Source organism: Panulirus ornatus, chromosome 23 (genome assembly GCF_036320965.1).
Source record: "Panulirus ornatus isolate Po-2019 chromosome 23, ASM3632096v1, whole genome shotgun sequence".
NCBI classification, from domain to species: Eukaryota; Metazoa; Arthropoda; class Malacostraca; order Decapoda; family Palinuridae; genus Panulirus; species Panulirus ornatus.
Genome location: NC_092246.1, coordinates 18374029 through 18388726, shown reverse-complemented (window position 1 = coordinate 18388726; position 14698 = coordinate 18374029). Strand labels below are relative to the sequence as shown.

The 14698-nt window shown below is 41.7% G+C and overlaps 2 protein-coding genes across 2 annotated transcripts in view; both read left to right on the top strand.

The window, feature by feature from the left end:
- Nucleotides 1-952: 952 nt before the first annotated feature.
- On the top strand, nucleotides 953-3912 carry LOC139756836 (pseudohemocyanin-2-like). The gene is made up of 3 exons (XM_071676662.1): nucleotides 953-1066; nucleotides 1370-2890; nucleotides 3113-3912. Exons 1-3 carry the CDS (start codon nucleotides 961-963, stop codon nucleotides 3547-3549), a joined length of 2064 nt encoding a protein of 687 aa, XP_071532763.1. The 5' UTR covers nucleotides 953-960; the 3' UTR covers nucleotides 3550-3912.
- Nucleotides 3913-11390: 7478 nt separating this feature from the next.
- The window catches only part of LOC139756835 (pseudohemocyanin-2-like), a 3699-nt gene continuing 391 nt past the window's right edge, over nucleotides 11391-14698 (top strand). Inside the window, exons 1-3 of the mRNA XM_071676661.1 lie at nucleotides 11391-11545; nucleotides 11819-13339; nucleotides 14241-14698. The exon at nucleotides 14241-14698 is cut by the window's right edge and continues 391 nt beyond it. Coding sequence (XP_071532762.1) covers nucleotides 11449-11545; nucleotides 11819-13339; nucleotides 14241-14677 — 2055 coding nt within the window. The 5' untranslated portion in view covers nucleotides 11391-11448 and the 3' untranslated portion in view covers nucleotides 14678-14698. The remainder of the gene's footprint in view (nucleotides 11546-11818; nucleotides 13340-14240) is intronic.

The window sequence follows — 14698 nt, the reverse complement described above, 5'->3', positions numbered from 1 at the left end:
TTTTGACCACCCAGTAAACACAAAACGGCCTGAACGATTGCACACTCGCATCACAGGCGCTTGTTGGATTATGCTCTAGTTCGGCTTAGAAAGATCAAAGATGTATGTGCAAAGAGTATACTGTTTTCTGGAGGAGACTGTTGGATGGATCACCTTTTTATTCAGTTAAACCCACCTTCCTTGATCCATCTTGAAATTCAAAGGCTGCCCTTTTGAAACATTAGCATCTAATGATAATCTTGAATGTTACTTCATATCACTCGAGAAGAATTTAGTTAAGATCCAGTTAAACAGACTAGAAAGTTATTGCAAACACGTTTGGCTTCACAGAAATTGAATATGAAACGACTTTTACGAGATAATCTTTGTTTACGCAATTATAAGGCAAAAAGTACTTTTTTTAACTGGCATGATAAAAGGAATAGAATAACCCGTTATAGGGACACGCAACACATATTCTAAAGGAAACTTTCCCATAGCCAGAGAAACTGATTTAACTTTGAAGCTAATGAATTATGAAAAACCAATTCAAACCATGAACGGTATTTCATAGACTTCGAAGTAGTCAAAAGTATTCTACTGCTCTAATAGATCTATCACAACAGCTTTACATGGAAAGAACCGACCTCGTAATATCATACCTATGACTAGATTTCATTTTATGCAACAGAAACTGTACATGCACAGAACAACTGCCGTTCAGTTATCTTTCGCCATGGAAGGCGACGTTTTGTAAAAGGCAGATAAAGTTGAATACATACCGCTGATTAATAATCAAATGCATCACACGACATCTAAAGAATTCAGAACAAGATAGGGTAAATTCATTAGTAAGCAAAGGAAGATGCTAAAAAGAGGCGGCATAGCAACTGTTATCAAGGGCGGGGTAAGACGGTCCGCCGGTAGTGAGAACCAACGGGGTATATAAGGCGATGCGGGAGCTCCTCCAGCACCATCAGCATGAAGGTCTTGGTGTTGTTCGCTCTGGTGGTTGCGGCCGCCGCCTGGCCAGAAATCAACTTGAGACATCTTGCCGGTTTCCAAGCAGATGCAGCTTCGACAGCTGGTTAGTATACTTCGTAACATTCTCTGTTATAGTACGTGATGACACTTGGAGATTGTAATGATTATGAAGAACACAACCACTGAGACAGACTGTAATGTTGACGAGCATAATCACTGATCTTGAGAGAGTGTTGCTTGACTATTGCAACCAGTCACCAACACAAATACTGGAGAGTTTAGTAAAATTATGAATAGTGTTTTCGTCAGAAGTTTAAAGTCTACAATGTCATTACTCTATGTACAATCTAAATGCAATAAAATAATGAATTATTGCTTCTAATGCTTCTATTTGTTTGTGATTCAGGCGAACCTTTAGCAAAGAGGCAGCGTGACATCAACCACCTTCTCCACAAGGTGTACGAACCTCTTCGTGATGAGAGGTTGAAGACCTTTAGCAGCACTTTTAACCCAGAGGCTGAACTCTCCCATTACGACGACGGTGGGGCTGCCGTTCAAAAGCTTATGAGAGAATTGAAGGCTGAAAGGCTTCAGAAGAAAGGACGTATCATGACAGCTCTGACCCCCCGTGATCTCAAGGAAGCACTCATGCTCTTTGAGGTTTTCCTGTATTGCAAAGACTGGGAAACTGTCATAGCTAATGCTGCCTACTTCCGAGAACAAATGAACGAGGAAGAGTTTGTTTACGCTGTGTACGCAGCTGTGAAACACATCCCGATCTTTGAGCAAGTTGTGCTGCCACCGTTGTATGAGATTGTTCCTCACTTCTACACAAATAACACATTGATCCTGGAAGCGTATAAGGCCAAGATGACTGGTATACCAGTCAAACTAAATATGAACTTTACGGGCACAAAGAAGAATCCTGAACGGCAAGTTGCCTACTTTGCTGAGGACATTGGTCTCAGTACCCACTACGCTAACTGGCATATAGAATATCCTTTCTGGTGGAACGACACTTTCGGCCGTCACATTGAGCGCAAGGGTGAGATCTTCTTCTGGATACATCACCAGCTTACAAACCGCTTCGACGCAGAGCGCATTTCTAACCACTTGAAGATTTCCGAACCACTTTGGGTAAATGAGCCCCTTAAAGAGGGCTTTGCTCCCCAAATATCATACCAGAATGGTGTGCCATTCCCATCCCGCCCCGATAACATGATGCTTGTAGATGTGGAAGGTCTTCCTATGATTCATGAGTTAGTGCACTATGAGAGCCGCATTCTTGATGCCATCGACCATGGATATATCATTGCCAAGAATGGGTCAGTCATAGATATTAAAAACGAACGTGGCATTGCTATCTTGGGTGATGTGATTGAGTCCTCTCTGTACAGCCCCAACCGTGAGTTCTACGGCTCTTTGAACAACATGGCTCACAAGGTGATTGCCCGTCAGGCTGATCCCCACGGAAAGTACGGCATGCCTCCAAGTGTCATGGAACACTACATGGCAGCTATTCGTGACCCCAGCTTCTATAAGTTACACAAGCGCATCGACAACCTCTTCAGAAAGCATAAAGATAGTCTTCCACCTTATACTAAGGAAGAACTCGTGTTCCCTGGCGTGGCCATTAACAGTGTAGCCATTGATGGTCCATTAGAGACATACTTGGAAGACTATGAATTTAGTCTTGTCAATGTGTTCGAGGACAAAACAGAAACAGAGGTAGAAATTAGTGCACACATCCCACGTCTTAGACACAAAGACTTCTCCTTTAATATTGATGTACTTAACAACAATAAGGCCAAAGTTTTAGCCACGGTGCGCATCATGGCCTGGCCACATCGTTACGCTACCGGCGCTGAGCTTTCTTTCAACGAGGGTCGTTGGCACGCCATTGAACTAGACAAGTTCTGGACATCTTGTAAGTATGAAGGATCTCTGCAAAGAACGTCTACATTTTTTTTTTTGATTTTTAGTTTAAAGAGACGGAATGGTAAATACTTATACATAGATAGTTCGAAATGAAGGCGGAGCTTATCATTTAAAGATATACCAAATGTATGATAATACTAGGATAGAAAGAATATTATTTGGGATACTATACTAATTTGTTAGGATATTTACGTTTTCCATCTTCTAACAGTGAATCCTGGCAAGAACCAAATCATCCGCAAGAGCGGTGAGGCTTCGGTGACGGTGCCTGACGTGCCCAGCTTCAAGACTCTGATGCGTAAGACTGAGGAGGCCGTTGCTGCTGGCACCGACCTGCATCTTCATCAGTTCGAGAGCGCCACTGGGCTTCCCAACAGGCTATTGATACCCAAAGGCAACAAAGCTGGTGTGGAGTTCATGCTGGTGGTGGCTGTGACCGACGGTGCAGCTGACGCAGCCATTGAAGGTCTTCCCACCATGACCAAGTTCCACTACTATGACGTCAAGGGGGTGTCTCCTGACAAGAAGCCCTTCGGCTACCCACTGGACCGTCGTATCCCTGAAGAGCACGTCTTCCACGAGATCCCCAACATCAAGGAGACCATCGTCAAGGTCTACAACCATGGCGAACATATCCGACATGAATGAGAAAGTTAAAGTAAACTTGTCAAAAACAGAGTAGAATGAGTCATAGAAGATTGTAGTGTTTAATGTTCAGTTGCACATATTACTGGTCCTTTATACAAAACATATTCATATGCTTATGATGAATATTGCTTTCATAGGGGATAGACTTGCATACATTTGATTATTGGTTCATGGATGTCGCAAGTTACTATAACTGACTATCATGATTCTGGACATTTGGGAAACATTCTGTAGAATGTGAACTAACACAGTTCATATACAAGATCATAAGGGGATCCCCTGATCACTTCGAATTGCTCATACAAAATACACAAGTGTCATCTTCATGCATCATGTACGTATGAATAAAGAGAGAAAATTCTACCGATATATGTTACATCTATACCTCAGATCCCATTTTGAATAATATTTAACAAATGCCTTTTTGATTGAGGCAAACACACACACACACACACACACACACACACACACACACACACACACACACACACACATATATATATATATATATATCTTCCCTGGGGATAGGGGAGAAAGAATACTTCCCACGCATTCCTCACGTGTCGTAGAAGGCGACTAAAGGGGACGGGAGCGGGGGGGCCAGAAACCCTCCCCTCCTTTTATTTTAACTTTCTAAAAGGGGAAACAGAAGAAGGAGTCACGCGGGGAGTGCTCATCCTCCTCGAAGGCTCAGATTGGGGTGTCTAAATGTGTGTGGATGTAACCAAGATGAGAAAAAGGAGAGATAGGTAGTATGTTTGAGGAAAGGAACCTCGATGTTTTGGCTCTGAGTGAAACGAAGCTCAAGGGTAAAGGTGAAGAGTGGTTTGGGAATGTCTTGGGAGTAAAGTCAAGGGTTAGTGAGAGGACGAGAGTAAGGGAAGGAGTAGCACTACTCCTGAAACAGGAGTGGGGGAGTATGTGATAGAGTGTGAGAAAGTAAACTCTAGATTGATATGGGTAAAACTGAAAGTTGATGGAGAGAGATGGGTGATTATTGGTGCATATGCACCTGGGCATGAGAAGAAAGATCATGAGAGGCAAGTATTTTGGGAGCAGCTGAATGAGTGTGTTAGTGGTTTTGATGCACGAGACCGGGTTATAGTGATGAGTGATTTGAATGCAAAGGTGAGTAATGTGGCAGTTGAGGGAATAATTGGTATACATGGGGTGTTCAGTGTTGTAAATGGAAATGATGAAGAGCTTGTAGATTTATGTGCTGAAAAAGGACTGGTGATTGGGAATACCTTGTTTAAAAAGCCAGCTATACATAAGTATGCGTATGTGAATAGGTGAGATGGCGAGAGAGCGTTATTGGATTACGTGTTAATTGACAGGCGCGCGAAAGAGAGACTTTTGGATGTTAATGTGCTGAGAGGTGCAACTGGAGGGATGTCTGATCATTATCTTGTGGAGGCGAAGGTGAAGATTTGTAGAGGTTTTCAGAAAAGAAGAGAGAATGTTGGGGCGAAGAGAGTGGTGAGAGTAAGTGAGCTTGGGAAGGAGACTTGTGTGAGGAAGTACCAGGAGAGACTGAGTACAGAATAGAAAAAGGTGAGAACAAAGGAGGTAAGGGGAGTAGGGGAGGAATGGGATGTATTTAGGGAATCAGTGATGGCTTGCGCAAAAGATGCTTGTGGCATGAGAAGCGTGGGAGGTTGGGTAGATTAGAAAGGGTAGAGAGTGGTGGGATGAAGAAGTAAGATTTTCAGTGAAAGAGAAGAGAGAGGCATTTGGACGATTTTTGCAGGGAAATAATGCAAATGAGTGGGAGATGTATAAAAGAAAGAGGCAGGAGGTCAAGAGAATGGTGCAAGAGGTGAAAAAGAGGGCAAATGAGAGTTGGGGTGAGAGAGTATCATTATATTTTAGGGAGAATAAAAAGATGTTTTGGAAAGAGTTAACTAAAGTGCGTAAGACAAGGGAACAAATGGGAACTTCAGTGAAGGGGGCTAATGGGGAGGTGATAACAAGTAGTGGTGATGTGAGAAGGAGATGGAGTGAGTATTTTGTAGGTTTGTTGAATTTGTTTGATGATACAGTGGCAGATATAGGGTGTTTTGGTCGAGGTGGTGTGCAAAGTGAGAGGGGCCAGGAAAAATGATTTGGTAAACAGAGAAGAGGTAGTAAAAGCTTTGCGGAAGATGAAAGCCGGCAAGGCAGCGGGTTTGGATGGTATTGCAGTGGAATTTATTAAAAAAGGGGATGACTGTATTGTTGATTGGTTGGTAAGGTTATTCAATGTATGTATGATTCATGGTGAGGTGCCTGAGGATTGGCGGAATGCTTGCATAGTGCCATTGTACAAAGGCAAAGGGGACAAAGGTGAGTGCTCAAATTACAGAGGTATAAGTTTGTTGAGTATTCCTGGTAAATTATATGGGAGGGTATTGATTGAGAGGGTGAAGGCATGTACAGAGCATCAGATTGGGGAAGAGCAGTGTGGTTTCAGAAGTGGTAGAGGATGTGTTGATCAGGTGTCTGTTTTGAAGAATGTATGTGAGAAATACTTAGAAAAGCAAATGGATTTGTATGTAGCATTTATGGATCTGGAGAAGGCATATGATAGAGTTGATAGAGATGCTCTGTGGAAGGTATTAAGAATATATGGTGTGGGAGGCAAGTTGTTAGAAGCAGTGAAAAGTTTTTATCGAGGATGTAAGGCATGTGTACGTGTAGGAAGAGAGGAAAGTGATTGGTTCTCAGTGAATGTAGGTTTGCGGCAGGGGTGTGTGATGTCTCCATGGTTGTTTAATTTGTTTATGGATGGGGTTGTTAGGGAGGTGAATGCAAGAGTTTTGGAAAGAGGGGCAAGTATGCAGTCTGTTGTGGATGAGAAAGCTTGGGAAGTGAGTCAGTTGTTGTTCGCTGATGATACAGCACTGGTGGCTGATTCATGTGATAAACTGCAGAAGCTTGTGACTGAGTTTGGTAAAGTGTGTGAAAGAAGAAAGTTGAGAGTACATGTGAATAAGAGCAAGGTTATTAGGTGCAGTAGGGTTGAGGGTCAAGTCAGTTGGGAGGTAAGTTTGAATGGAGAAAAACTGGAGGAAGAGAAGTGTTTTAGATATCTGGGAGTGGATTTGGCAGCGGATGGAACCATGGAAGCGGAAGTGAATCATAGGGTGGGGGAGGGGGCGAAAATTCTGGGAGCCTTGAAGAATGTGTGGAAGTCGAGAAGATTATCTCGGTAAGCAAAAATGGCTATGAAGGAATAGTGGCTCCAACAATGTTGTATGGTTGCGAGGCGTGGGCGAGGCGAGGCGTAGAGTTGTGCGCAGGAGGGTGGATGTGCTGGAAATGAGATGTTTGAGGACAATATGTGGAGTGAGGTGGTTTGATCGAGTAAGTAGTAATAGGGTAAGAAAGATGTGTGGTAATAAAAAGAGTGTGGTTGAGAGAGCAGAAGAGGGTGTTTTGAAATGGTTTGGTCACATGGAGAGAATGAGTGAGGAAAGATTGACAAAGAGGATATATGTGTCAGAGGTGGAGGGAACGAGGAGAAGTGGGAAACCAAATTGGAGGTGGAAAGATGGAGTGAAAAAGATTTTGAGTGATCGGGGCCTGAACATGCAGGAGGGTGAAAGGCGTGCAAGAAATAGAGCGAATTGGAACGATGTGGTATACCGGGGTCGACGTGCAGTCATTGGATTGAACCAGGCCATGTGAAGTGTCTGGGGTAAACCATGGAAAGTTGTGTGGGGCCTGGATGTGAAAAGGGAGCTGTGGTTTCGGTGCATTATTACATGACAGCTAGAGACTGAGTGTGAACGAATGTGGCCTTTGTTTGTCTTTTCCTAGCGCTACCTCGCACACATGAGGGGGAAGGGGGATGTCATTCCATGTGTGGCGGGGTGGCGATGGGAATGAATAAAGGCAGACAGTATGAATTTCTTACATGTGTATATATGTATATGTCTGTGTGTGTGTATATATATGTATACGTTGAGATGTATGGGTATGTATATTTGCGTATGTGGACGTGTATGTATATACATGTGTATATGGGTGGCTTGGGCCATTCTTTCGTCTGTTTCTTGCGCTACTTCGCTAACGCGGGAGAAAGCGACAAAGCAAAATAATGATAATAATAATAATGAGATATAATATATATATATATATATATATATATATATATATATATATATATATATATATATATATATATATATATATATAATCATTTCACACTATTTTTGAATTTTGTTGTCTATTTCAATAGATACTGGCATCTGTGCACACACTTTCCAAGATGCGCACTCTTATTTGAGATAAAAAGAGGCCCTAACCTGTACATTTAATCCCCTCTACCCAACAGTGTAAAAGAATATGATCCTTTACACTGAGAGTTGACGTACAGAATGAAGTATATACCATACAGAAACCCATAAAGTAGGCATACGAAATATCCAGCCCCAACGATGACCTTAAGCTGGATATGAAAATCAGTTAACTAGTTAGTATTATGACTTCCCAGTTCTATGATATCTACATCATCTCAACTGTGTATTTTCAGCCGAATGGCTGCCAAAATTCAACAAGCCATTCTTTACTAGAAGGAAAATGCGCACATATATCGTATTATGTTAGATGACATTGAAAGAAACACACACACACACACACACACACACACACACACACACACACACACACACACACACACACACATATGCAAACACTCATAAGTAAGCAGACGGAAGAAAACGGAGAAACTATTCAAACGTGTCTATCTATCTAGATAGTTGATATAGTTAGATAGAAATACAAACCACACAGACCTAAGGTCTAAGCGGAGAAGTCTGGCCTTAACACTACATAATGAAATGCAGTCCCTTCAGAATCAACAGAAGAAACGAATAGCAAAGGAGACTCTCTTCCCTGCCCTCCACTCATTCCGGCAATACAACGGGCGAAAAACTGTTAGAAAGAATTTCTTGCTGGATTAATATGCCTGAAGGAAATCTTTATAAGAAAACCGTACGGTAGAATAAACAGGAACATGTCATGCATCTCATCACCAACAACATGCATCCCTTCACTTTATTTTATAAAGACAGTAGTAAGGATAGACTTGAGCTCCGGTCTCTCGATTTACCATGCGTATATTAATCCTGATGATGAAGAATGACAAGCAATTCTCTCTTAACTAAATTCTCTCATGAATAGATAATTCTTCCCTTATAGCAGGTGATGTGGGTTGAGTTATATTGATGTGTTCAACTTATCCATCTGTGTTAGTTCTTATTCAAACGCGAGGTTAAGTTCTAGTATCGTGTGAGTGCTATTTATCACTATCTCATTTCTTTTGCTTCTTCCTAGAACTAAAACTACATAATTCTAATAAACTCTTCTATGGGATGTCAGTTAATGACTTTGTGATACCATTATAACCTTCTCAGATGTTCATTGTCTCTATTCGTCCTAATTCAAAATGTATCATGTTAATCATCTAATTCTACTGACCCTATCTTTCGCTAAAGGTGATCTAACTAAACATTTGTTTTACAGCCATAAGTCACCTTTGGGACAAAGACTCCTTCAGGAGAGGTTGTTGTACACTGCGTTTAAGATCTTCCCATTTACTCAAGCTCTCAGTGTATCCCCAGTTTTATCTACCTTGCATGATTCTATTTCCTGTTTCAGCTTTCCCAGTACCATTGTTACTTGTCGTCCAATTTCACTTCATCATTATGGAAACTGACCATCCAGTCTGACGTCCCACCGCTGACAGAAACTGAGATTTTAGTTTTAGCATCCATCAGCCCACCTACCTACCTGCCTATTTATCATTCCATCCAACATTTCTGGTCTACCTAACAAGACAGTAACATCCGCATGGAATTAGTGAAATCAAACAGTAATGTAAATAGAAATTGCTCAACCAGATATAATGAATCTGTAAATAATGGTGATTATCGCCACGTGAATGGGGGCCGATCACAGGCACCTGGAAGTTGACCGATCAGAGACACATGCTGGATAGCCGATCACAGACACATGCATGATAGCCGATCACTCTATACCAATACTTACTTTGATCATCGCAACCTGTACACAACGACCGATCATTACCAATTCCTACTCAGAGTAACTGATCACCAACGCGTATAAAGTGACTGATCATCGACCCAAACACCATGATCGATTAACAACACTGTCAGTAACTTGACACCAACATTTTCGCAGAATTCATATGAACGTGACACCGACAATCACACAGATATCATATCACCGCTCTAGCTTATGGTATATGAGAAGAAGATAACACATCAATAAGGTCATGCGAAGGTCGCCCGGATCAGACAGTGGAGACGGCAGCAGCGTCTGGCCAGTCGTTGTAACTACGCTGAGGGTCCGAAGAGAGGACCTTGCATCGTTCTGAATAATTCATGCGATAAAAAGGTGGATCTAGGTAGACCTCAACTTGTTGATTTAATCACAGACACCCTCGAAGGGCCAAGCGGTCTGTTGCTGTGTAAATTTTATTGTAGATATGAAAGTGTTTAACACGAAATATAGTTTATGTGTTGTAATTAACTATATTTTCTTTGTTTTTTCAATGATGGTGATTTACTAAGAAATCTTTTATGATGTATCTGTATTAAAGCAAATGTAAGAGAAATGAATTCTAATGTGCTAGTATGAGTACTGCCAAAAAATCATTTCATAAAATATATATTCTGAGTTAGGTTTCAGGTTTGATTCCAATTCTTATTTACTTGATATACATTTCTTCAGTTGTGTTAGTAACATTTACATCTGTTTTGCCTTAGTTCTAGAAGGGATTTTAGCCTGACCCACTCCAATGAAATATACTCAAAACTGCCGTTGTTGCGAATTTGGTTATATCAGCGTACTCATTGCTTGTCACTTCCCATGGTATTCTTGTATGATCAGATATGAGGTTATTAACATAATCGCGGAATGTGTTTTGGCAAGTAAAAGTACACTGATTCATTGAAGTACGTATGAACAATTATCTGTCCTGGTTTTGCTTTGTCATAAAGGTTTAAAGGCCTTTGACAAATAACCATTTTGTGATTGCATACGTGTCTCAGGCAGGTGTTCAAAATCAATAGTGTAACAAGATCTCTAGTATGACTAGACTAGAACACCTCAAGTGGTATCATATCATCGTTACTATACGTCCACACCTGAGCTGCAGCAGCTAATAAGCTTGTGAAGTTCGTAGTATTCTCAAAACGTAATGATGCTGAATGGTATTTATTGTAATGTGCCTATCTCAGCTACCAGGTACTAGTAAGACACATCAAACAAACCAAGGAGGTACATCTAAGTTACATGATTTGAATTCTCTTATTGCAAGAAAATCTTTTATCAGAAGGAAGTTACAAAGGTACGTCTAAAGAGCCTCTTTTTATTACAAAGAGAACTTAATGTTCAGTAAAAAGATGAATGAAATATGTTTACATATTTCGTAGCTTAATTCCGCCAAATGTATTGCTCAAATATATATGTAACTTCTATGATTTGTCAACAACATTACGTAAATAACAAATATTATGTATATGGTTAGAAAAATGTAAAGATTAGACATATTGATGAACATGGTTACACATACGTAATATTGTACTATCATGAAGTATGGTTAAACAGAACCATCATAAGTAAAGAACCGAGAGGAAAGTATTCAGCGTGTGGATGCAAAGTCTATAAAATGTAATGGAGTATGAGACGTGGAGTATGGAATGATTGCATCTGTACATGATTATCATGTCATACGTAAATAGCGTGATCAATAACACTTGAGATTGAAGGGGAGGGGGGGAGGGGGGGAAAGTCCAGTGGAGCCCACTCTACCCTCCAAGTGATGGACGATATCGCTTGTGACAGCGGGGTATATAAGGCAACGGGAAGAGCTTGCTCAGCACCATCAGCATGAAGGTTTTGGTGTTGTGCACTCTTGTGGCTGCGGCCGCCGCCTGGCCAGAACTCGGCTTGAGAAATCTCGCTGGTTTCCAGGGAGATCAGGCTGGTGAGTATATTTTGCTGTATTTTCCTACTGTAACAATACATAGAGAATATATTCACTGATTCTAGTGCAGTGAACATGTCACTGATATTGATCTTGACAGACTCATTCCTTGGCCACTGCAAAATCACTGAGAAAGACGCTGTATAGTGGCTCGGTGAATTTATGAGTAATTTTCTTCGTAAATATTCCGAATGTATAATGGTAATATTCTATCTCCCTTTTTCACATCTATCGGAATATCGGTTCTAATGTTGGCATTTGTTTGTGTCTCAGGCGTGTCTGTAGCACAGAAACAGCGAGACATCAACTACCTGCTCCACAAGGTGTACGAGCCTCTTCATGATGAGAGGTTGAAAACCTTCGCCAACACCTTTGATCCAGAGGCTGAGCTTTCTCACTATGCTGACGGTGGAGCTGCCGTTCAGAGACTTATGGTAGAACTGAAAGCGAAGAGACTTCAGAAGAAGGGAAATATCGTGACAGCTCTGACCCCCCGTGATCTCAAGGAAGCACTCATGCTCTTTGAGGTTCTCATGCAGTGTCAGGACTGGGATACTGCCATAGCTAATGCTGCCTACTTCCGTGAGCGAATGAACGAGGGAGAGGTTACTTATGCTTTGGTAGCAGCTGTCAAGCACTCCCCTCTTGGTGAGCACCTTGTGCTACCACCTCTCTATGAGATCGCACCACACTTTTTCACTGACAATCGAGTAATTATGGAAGCGTATAAAGCCAAGATGAATGGTACTGCAGGCAAACTGCACATGAATTTTACAGGCACCAATAAGAACCCTGAACAGCTAGTTGCTTACTTCTCTGAGGACGTTGGTCTCAGTACCCACTATGTGAACTGGCATATGGAATACCCCTTCTGGTGGAAGGACACTTACGGCCCTCATATTGAGCGCAAGGGCGAGATCTTCTTCTGGATACATCACCAGCTGACTAACCGTTTCGACGCAGAGCGCATTTCCAACCACCTGAAGACTGTTGAACCAATTGAAGAAGATAAGCCCTTGGAAGAGGGATACGCACCTCAGATTTCCTACAAGAATGGTGTGCCATTCCCATCCCGCCCCGATAACTTTATGCTTGTAGATGTGGATGGTCTTCCTATGATTGATGAGCTAGTGCACTATGAGAACCGCATTCTTGATGCTATCGACCATGGTTATATTACTGCCAAGGATGGGTCCATCATAGATATCAGGAATGAACGTGGTATTGCTATCTTGGGTGATGTGATTGAGTCCTCTCTGTACAGCCCTAACCCTGAATTCTACGGCTCTCTGAACAACATGGCTCACAAGGTGATTGCCCGTCAGGCTGATCCCCACGGAAAGTACGGCATGCCTCCTAGTGTCATGGAACACTATATGGGAGCTACTCGTGACCCTATCTTCTATGAGGTACACAAGCGCATCGACAACCTCTTCAGAAAGCATAAAGATAGTCTTCCACCTTACACTAAGGAAGAACTTGTGCTCTCTGGTGTGGCCATTAGCAAGGTAGCAGTTGAAGGCCCATTGGAGACATATTTAGAAGACTATGAATATAGTCTCATAAATCTTTTCGAGGACAGAGCAGAAACAGATGTAGAAATAAGTGCTGTTATACCACGTCTGAATCACAAAGAATTCTCTTACAAGATTGATGTTTTGAACAACAATGAGGAAGAGGTTTTGGCCACTGTCCGTATCATGGCCTATCCAGTTCGTGATCGTACTGGCGCCGAGCTTTCATTCGACGAGGGTCGTTGGCACGCCATTGAGCTAGACAAGTTTTGGAAAAAGCGTAAGTATAAAACATTACTTTCATTCAAATCATAGGTAACTTCTCGTCTTCTAGTTATAGTTCCTGTGAATACTTTCAGAATTATTAAGAAGAATAGCTGAGGTTAAAATCAGGGAGTGAAGTATGTACAGAATATGGTAACGATATATGGGGAACATTTATCATTGGTACTCTTGAAATTTGATGTATATCTTCCTCCAAAGTAGGATATCATAGTTCTTCTCTTTCCATCTCTTTTTTAGATTATTTCACTTAATCTTTCCAATAGAGAATTATTTTAACTGAAAGCCAGTGATGGTGCGTAAGTATCAGGTCATAAGCTTCTTTAACAAAGTACACGTAATTCATTTCACCAAATAAGGATGCACTGATGATGGAGCTGTATCTAAATGGATTTGACTTAATTATATGAGCTATGTCAGAGGCCAATAATGTCCAGGGTGTCCTAAAAATACTGATGTATTGATAATGATGTTAAACCAGACATGGATCAGTTCAAGGTCTTGTCATTTGAAATGTATGGTGAAAATAAAAGTATATTGAGGATGAAAGTGTTGTGCTGATAAGGGTTATTTGAAGATAAGAGTAGAGTAAATAAAATAGTTGCTGAATATGAAAGAGCACTTAATATAAGGGTGTAGAGTAGGAAAATTTGTTGTGAAATATTGGTTTAGAAAAGATTGGGTTGTAGTGTTGATGATGTGTCAATGTGGGTTCAGTGAAGACAGGGTGTCTGTGAGATGGTCTTTGAAGTAGATTTAGCTTCAGCATGGTAATATGATAAAGAATTTCGAGGTCTTCCCTGTGTCGAAAATGATGGTGAGTGATCATGCTCTGGGAAATATATTGCAATTTGCTTGTGAATGTCAGCATTTCTAGTTTCGTTTATATCTACCAACAGTGACGCCTGGCGAAAATCAAATCACCCGCAAGAGCACCGAGGCCTCTGTGACGGTGCCTGACGTGCCCAGTGAAAAGACTCTGATGACAATGACGGAGGAAGCTCTTACCGCCGGCAGCGAGATGCAAGTTGAACAGTTCGAGAGCGCCACTGGGCTTCCCAACAGGCTATTGATACCCAAGGGTAACGAAGCTGGTGTGGAGTTCATGCTGGTGGTGGCTGTGACCGACGGTGCTGCCGACGCAGCCATTGAAGGTCTATCCACTATGACCAAGTTCCACTACTATGACGTCAAGGGGGTGTCTCCTGACAAGAAGCCCTTCGGCTACCCACTGGACCGTCGTATCCCTGAAGAGCACGTCTTCCACGAGATCCCCAACATCAAGGAGACCATCGTCAAGGTCTACAACCATGGCGAACATATCCGACATGAATGAAATTAACTGAGTAATATCCTT

Bases quoted from the DNA above. Each gene is read 5' to 3' on its own strand.
- LOC139756836 (XM_071676662.1), top strand. From the start codon at position 961: ATGAAGGTCTTGGTGTTGTTCGCTCTGGTGGTTGCGGCCGCCGCCTGG. The intron at 1,067-1,369 runs GTTAGTATACTT...TTTGTGATTCAG, and splicing joins AGATGCAGCTTCGACAGCTG to GCGAACCTTTAGCAAAGAGG. The intron at 2,891-3,112 runs GTAAGTATGAAG...ATCTTCTAACAG, and splicing joins AGACAAGTTCTGGACATCTT to TGAATCCTGGCAAGAACCAA.